We start from the raw sequence: 7,345 nt of genomic DNA, 5'->3' as shown, positions 1-7,345 counted from the left end.
ACTGTGACGTCACTGCTTCTAATTATAGAGCGCCAAGGCAGAGCCACTGCAGCAGCAAGCAGCCCAGCTTGAAGGCAGTCGTCGTAGTTGTAAGTTGACGTTATTGCTTTATATTTGTTTAGTTTTTATTATTATGGGTGTCAAAATTAGCCTGTTAATTTTGAGCTAATTTAAAGCTCCTTTAACGCCACTATTTTTTTTATTTTTTTTTAATGACTAGGAAATTCATTCCAGTCGCAACGCAGCAGTCTACGTCTAAATTTAGCAGTAATACATTTAATAATAATAACATAATAATAATGCATGTAGTTGTGGAGATTGGGCTGAAATTGTATTTTACAATTTTAAAAATGTGCAGAATTTCACAAGTGACTTCATGTTAAAGATTAGATAGCCCTTAATATGCAAAGTAAAAATGCACTGAGCTGGCACAGTCTTACAAATGCAATTATGCCATCTAGTGGCAGAAAAAATGACCTCAACACACTCGTTTCTTACAGTACAGTACATCTTTTTAATTTTAGCACAATTTTATGAATGATTATGAAATTACTGTCAATGAGTAAAAGACACAGCCATATTTCTATTTAACAGAAAAAAGTTATTGCACATTTAAAACGGCTATAAAATTTGCGATTAACTCATTAACCATTGACGTCATCATGTTATTAATTATGATTAAAAAATTTAATCGCCTGACACCCCTGAATTTATATATTTACATTTAAGGCCTCCAGACATATTATTCCTATTTTTTTCCCCTCCCACTTTTTTTGATGTGCTTCTCCTTGCACATAATTAACCACATTCACAACAGTCCAGTTTCAGCATATTCCAGAAATTCATGCCAAAATTCTTTTTTTTTTTTATTCCCAAAATTCACAGCTTTCTTATAAATCAACATTTTCAACTAAAAATTCCCCATTCACTTGAATTGTGGCCAAATTTCCCCCAATACTTATTTGCTTTTAATTTCCGTTGGCACATTAAAAATAACATTCAGATTGTTCCCATTTGAAATTTAAATCATTCTGCTTATTCAATTCACTTTATGGACGATTTTCAACACGCCAAATTTCTGCACATACCAAAAATTCCCATATTAGGACATATTCTACAAGATTCATTCCTCCGTCAACATTGCTTGACTGATTCAAACTATTCCAACTTCAAAATTTATTATCTACTGCCATTCACAAAATCCACAAAATTTTGTAAAAGCCCCAAATTCCAAATATTTACATCCAGTTTCCGTTCATGTTGACTTACTGTTACGTTTAATTAAAGTGTATCCAAGTTATTATATATTTGCTAAAATGCTTCACACTCGTAGAAACTTTCCTTGCTAATGGATAATCACGTGCTTATTTGCATCCAAGCCGACAGATGTGTTATTTTAAGATGATGCAGCGTTGCACTATTGCGCTTACGAGTGCAACGTAATTTTTTGTAACCGGATAGGGAACAATCCCAAATAAAAAGAGAGGAAGCAAGAGAATTGCCAGATCATCTTTGCCAGCTTGTACCTTGCAAATCTGCTCTCCTCGCTGCGAGTAAAAACGAACACGTCTTGTCTCCTCATCCTTGTGTTGTCATTCTTACTCTTTAAAACCATTCCAACGTCAACATATTTACCTAATTCAATGTCATTAGGTATCATTCCAATTTTTTTTCTCCACATTCTTCAATGTTTTGTATTCAGCCTTCACAAAAACCTAACTGCATTTCGTCAGGTTTCGTTCAAGACTGCGCAACGTTGCAAAGATGTTGGGCGGACCCTCGCAAACCGTTTTTCTGCTCGCGAACGTGTCCCAAACTTGTTGACGGCGCAAAAAGCCAGCACAATCCGGAAACAAAACGTCACAATAAAGTAATGACAAGATGGTCCTGTCGTCTTCAAAAAAAAAAATGTTACATAGAAGTTGTCGTTTTTTCCTGCTTTCCTTTTTCCTGATGCGGCTTTTCTCCGACGTCCACCATGAGGTGAGTGTAGAGACGTCGTCGCTCCTTGGACAGGAGCTTGTGCGTCACAGAATTGAGGCCGTCAGAGTCCCAGTCCAGTTTGGTCCTTTTCAGGAGCTCGACGCTATAAAAAGTTCAAAATGATGTCAAAGGCCAATCGGGATGTCGGACGACAGCCAGGCTCGCTTACTTGTGCGGGTTCCGTTCGTTCCCCGGGTCTCGCTCGTGCTTGATCATTTTGTAACGAGCGATGGCCTCCGGGGGGCGCACCGGCTCCATGCCGGCCAGAAACACTCTGCTTGCCCGGCAGGCGATCAAGAGAAAAAAAGCGGAAGGTCAACGAGTCTTGCAAAATCAGTCGGTCAGTTTGCTCTCTCCCATGTTGGAGGGATCGATTTGGTGAGCTCTGTTTGCTTTCTTGTGAATTTAGTTGCACTGTCGGTCAGGTTTTGTGCTTGCGTGCAAACCCCAATTATGACGTTGCGACGTTCTTTATTAATGTGATTAACACGACTGCGTTTTTTTATTTTTTCAAATATTCTGTCATTTTAAATTTGTAATTTTAATTAAATTTTATTTATTTATTTATTTATTTTATATTTTACATTTTAAATTAAATTAAAATAATTAAATTTAATTTTACTTTTAATTTAAAAGAAAAAGAAGAGCTTCTCTGGACTGACGCAAAGTGGAAACGTGTGCTGCGGTCTGACGAGTCCACATTTAAATTTTTTTGTTTTTTTTTAAATCATAGACTTTGTGTCCTCTAGGGCTGTGTATTGCCAACAACCTCACGATACGATACGTATCGCGATACCGGGGGTCACGATACGAGGCACATATTGACACGTCATCTTTTTTTTTTTTTTTTTTGACAGCGCTCGCCTGATCCTCACTTCAAATTTGGATTGGACCGCATGTGATTCCAACAGGAAGGAGTGGAGAAGAGAACGAGGTGAGGGCAAAACACATGGGCCGCCATCTTGAACCCACAATGGTCCCGCCCCCTCCATTTCATTTTTTTTTTTTATACTGAGATGTTGACATCAGCACAAGTGAATGAATCAGAACTGGCTAAATTTTAAGCAATTTTTTTAGGCGGTTTGTTTTGTTGCAAAGTGCAGACGTGTGCTACGATACAAAAAAAAAATCAGTATGTTGACATTTTTTCTTCATTACTTTTTTTTTTTTTTACCTTTGCCACAAATTATCATCCTCTTGTCCCCAGCCCCAAAACTGGTTGGAGAAGCCGTTCATCTTCCTGAACTGGTCTGGAGTCACTGCAACAACGCCACCAAAAGCTCCTTTATAATACAGCCTAGAGGCGGGTCACACAAACAAACAGGAAGTGACACGTTAGCTGCCGAAAATTCTTCTTCCATGTTTTGTTACACTTTTGCCAATTTTGTCCATTTCAACCGGTTGTATTCAAGTTACGGGAAAAATGGTTGACGCGCTTTTGGATCTCAAGCGAACCATCTTAAATATTTTGTGGTGGGCGTGTCTACCTGTACGCAAACTTGTCGATGGCCACGGACAGGTGCATGGGGCTGCCCGTGTTGCAGGCGTAGGTATTGCGGTCGTCCTCGGGCAGCAGGTCCACATCGTGGAAGATGATGCAGCTCCACTTTTCGTCTCGGAGAGCTTCTCGCGCGCCGGCGTTATACAGTCTGCCTTTGTTGAAGGTTCCGTTACCCCACTGAAAGACGGGAGAAATTGCGCGTTGGATATTTTATGAATAAGCTTTCTACAAAAAAAAAAAAAAAAAAAAAGGGTAAATCTGATTCATATTGGTGGCATCTCACCGACCATGAACCTCGTCACATGTCACAGGGAGGCTGAGAAAATATTTTATAACTATACTCAACAAAAGTATAAACGCAACACTTTTTTTTTGTTATTGCTCCCATTTTTTATTAAAGGAAATCAAAGATCCAAAACTTCTTCCACATACACAATATCAGCAATATCACCTTAAAACAAACATACAAACACATAAAAAATGTTTTTCAATTTTTTTTATTGACCTCGCCTGCACGTTATTTGGAGTGAGAAGACAAAACAAAACAAAAAATTCGGCTACACGGAAGAGTCTTGCTCTATGTTTAGTAGATAGGCCTTCCTGTTGTTGATGCACGTACGAACACCCGCCATCTTGCGTGTGTCCGGCCTGGCGGCAATAAATTAATTAAAGCTCTTATTTATTTAGCGATTTTGACGCGGATTGTTTTGTTACAAACATAAGACATGTGGCGATGTTAATTTCCTCAATTTTCAGTATAAAGAGACCACAAACAAACCCTAAACAGCATCTTAGTTAGTTGTGGTGAATCGGAGTCCGTCAGCAATAAAAGTCCGTGCGGAACACCAAATATTGGTTCCGCGCTTCCCGGCAACTTCCAGGTGCCGCAAATGTTTTTTGTTTTTTTTAATTATGAAATAGCTTCGACACATGCCCTCTTTTGCTGGGGGGCTTAACTGGGGTTACCACAAATTTCTGAGGGGCCTTTAATAATACAATATTTGATTTAATGGGTCCAAAAATCACTTAACGTGTTAAAATCCTTCCAACGGGATTTCCCTTCGTCCAAACAAGAAAGGTTGATGAAATGTTGCATTTTGTCTGCAACGTGGCTTCCCCTCACCTGCTCCACCAGGTAGATTCCGTAGTGAAGCTGTTGCCGCTGCAGGAACGGATGCAGGTGGTCGAGGAGCGCGCGGAGGTGCGTCAGCCGCTTCCGGTACGGTACCACGATGGCAGTGCGGTGCCGGGGTCGGCAATCCGGCGGACGGTAGACTCCGCCCGGTGACAGCGACAACGCGCTCCTGTTGCTGGTCTTCTCCAAAGTCGCGAGTGGGGCGGAGAGATTGGCGAGCCGAGGCCCGACTGCGCGTGCGCGGAAAGGAAAAGTCAGTTGAACGGCGACCGGATGACGTGATGACGTGATGACGTGACGACACGGGCTTTCCTCACCCAGCAGCGGCGACACGGCGGGACAGTCGGCCTGCAGTCGAGGAGCGGCTGCAAAGTGGACGTAACAGAGCGCCGAGGCCGCCGCCAGCAAGACCAGGAAGGGTCGAGACCTCCAAAGGCGCCGCCGGGACCTCCAAAGGTGCTGGCAGAAACCCATCAAAAGATGCTGCACGGGCAAGTGCACCTGGTTTCGCGCTCGTTCCTGGTTGGCTGCGCGCTTCGGCTTCCTCAATTGGTGCTAGTGTCAATTTTGTCTGCCATTTTAAAACTCAGTCTTAGTTTTAGCCCATTTTCAGTTTTTAATCACAATTAGTCAACCTCATCCCGTTTTTATTTAGTCCATTTTCTAGTCAACTATAAATCTAGCATTTTAGTCTTTATTTTAGTCCAAGAAAACTTAATTTGTCTAGTTTTAGTCAACAAAAACTGTCAACATTTTAGTCTATAGTCTATAACATAGAAAAATGTTATTTAGCCTAGCTTGGAGATTTGCTTCATGATAATTCCGAACATTTCTGTGACTGGCATACAAACCAGGCTTATTGTTCATATAGTAATCAAACAACATTTTTAAATCAAAACAATCCTCACAAATCAAATTACAACGACAGTAGAACGTCCTTTCACCGGGAAAATAAATAAAAAAATAAATAAAATGTTACATTCCAGGAAAGTGGGAAATCAGAAACATCCCACTCGGCTCGTTTCACTTCCGACCTCAAAAGCGTTCGAGGCAGATGTAAATACCAGACGTGTGTTCACGTGACGCAAGAAACAATTTTATCGGAATCAATCGGACGTCTTTGTTGTTTACATGTGCATCAAACGCATCAAACGGGACACTTCGAGTGGGATGAAATCCCACTCCAAACTCTCCTCGAATGCAGCACAAGGCTTCCGTTTCGACTTGTGACGTCACTAGTTAGTGAAATGAAGCTAAAGTTAGTGAAATGACGCTCTCCGCTCATTGGATTTTGGAATGCTGTAATTGATTTCAAAATGTGATGAAATGTCGGTTGACCACTAAAACAATCTGATTTGTTTGTAGTCAGCACAATCGCAGGCACAAGCAATCAAATACATCGTGTAAAAAAAAAAAAAAAAAGCATTTGCATTTGCGTTGTACATTATTGCGGAAATATTAGAAATGCACAAATGTCCGGAATTGTCCGATAAGGGCCCGTATTGGGCGCAGAATGCTGAAAAAAAAAAAATGAGGAGAGGGTCGCAGGACACCTGCATGCTAAGCGATTGTGATGGCCCAGCAAAGTCAAGCTAACTTAATAATTGTGACTCAGAGTTTGTGAACTCACAAACACAACAAGACTTCAGCTTGCAGAGCAAGGTTAAAGTCAACCAGCACTTATTTAAACTGGCGCTCGATCAATTAGTCTCTCTTGCGACACCCGATTACTAGTAAGTAGTACTTTTGCACTTTGTTTCCTGACAGACCAAACCACAGCAACTGAATCATAATCAATTTATGTTTTCCGCACTGTCAATTTGAAATGAGGTCGTGTTTTTTTTTTTTGTGTTGGCTTTTACCGGGTGAAAGGCAGGCAAGGCAAGATCAGTCTGGCTCTGATGAAGATGAAAATGATGATGATGAAGATGATTTTTGCGAGCCATCCAGGTAGTAAAGCATCTGCGTTTTGGGGAGTGCCAGCACCCCTAAAGTTTGAGAGATTGTATCGTCATTTTTTTTTTTTTACATTTTTTATTTATCGTTACTGCACCTACTTCTTATCAAGCTAGAAATGTGCTGACAGTACTCGGTCGAAAGGTGTATTTGTACAGAAGACCAGCCTTGGGGGGTGGGAGGAGTTATTTGTTCCTGTAATCCCGCCCACGGTTGGGCCATTGCCACCCATCCCGGGTAAAACCGTTTTGCGAGTCTTTTTTTGTTTGTTTTTTTGTCTTGTCCTGGAGATATTTGTCATGAGTACCCCTCGCACTAGGTCAAAATTGTTGGTACACTGTGAAAAAAAGAAAACCGCACAATGGTGGTCACAGAAATCACTTGAAATTGACAAAAGTAACAAATAAATAAAGTATGTATTGATCTAAATCAGCCATAATTTTGATACAACAGAATTATTTAAAAAAACAAAACTCATGAAACGTATCGTGAAGATTCTCCATAAGTAGAATGTAAAAGTGATTCTGACATAAAAATAATTGTATTTCATCTCCTTACAGCAGTTCTCAATTATTTTCTGCGATGCGTTCGCGTGCTCCTGGTTGCGCGGGACACAATTGACCGCTAGATGGCAGCAAAGTCAAGGACACATGGTGCGAGCCATGTATAGTGGCCCCATTTTTTTTCCCCACCCACCCCACATTTTTTTTCGCGTCACGAAATGTATCAGTTTTTAAAGATTTTTTGGGGGTTTCATTTTGCCCCCCCTA

The 7,345-nt window shown here is 40.8% G+C and overlaps 1 protein-coding gene across 4 annotated transcripts; it reads right to left on the bottom strand.

Moving 5' to 3' along the window:
- Window positions 1–1,885: 1,885 nt before the first annotated feature.
- LOC144021270 (beta-1,4-galactosyltransferase 3-like) lies at window positions 1,886–7,230 on the bottom strand. Of its 4 annotated transcripts, none has more exons than XM_077525404.1 (7): window positions 6,482–7,230; window positions 4,937–5,078; window positions 4,608–4,849; window positions 3,471–3,661; window positions 3,158–3,280; window positions 2,153–2,260; window positions 1,886–2,086 (listed from the first exon to the last, which is right to left on the bottom strand). In XM_077525404.1, exons 1-7 carry the CDS (start codon window positions 6,563–6,565, stop codon window positions 1,912–1,914), a joined length of 1,065 nt encoding a protein of 354 aa, XP_077381530.1. In that variant the 5' UTR covers window positions 6,566–7,230; the 3' UTR covers window positions 1,886–1,911. The 4 variants fall into 4 exon arrangements, with proteins under 4 accessions (XP_077381530.1, XP_077381532.1, XP_077381531.1 ...); XM_077525406.1 differs by having other exon boundaries at window positions 4,937–5,190; window positions 6,482–7,229; XM_077525405.1 differs by having other exon boundaries at window positions 2,153–2,257; window positions 6,482–7,228.
- Between the last annotated feature and the right edge of the window lie 115 nt (window positions 7,231–7,345).

This window comes from Festucalex cinctus, chromosome 6, assembly GCF_051991245.1.
Source record: "Festucalex cinctus isolate MCC-2025b chromosome 6, RoL_Fcin_1.0, whole genome shotgun sequence".
Lineage (NCBI taxonomy): Eukaryota > Metazoa > Chordata > Actinopteri > Syngnathiformes > Syngnathidae > Festucalex > Festucalex cinctus.
This window is presented reverse-complemented; position numbering and strand designations above follow the sequence as displayed.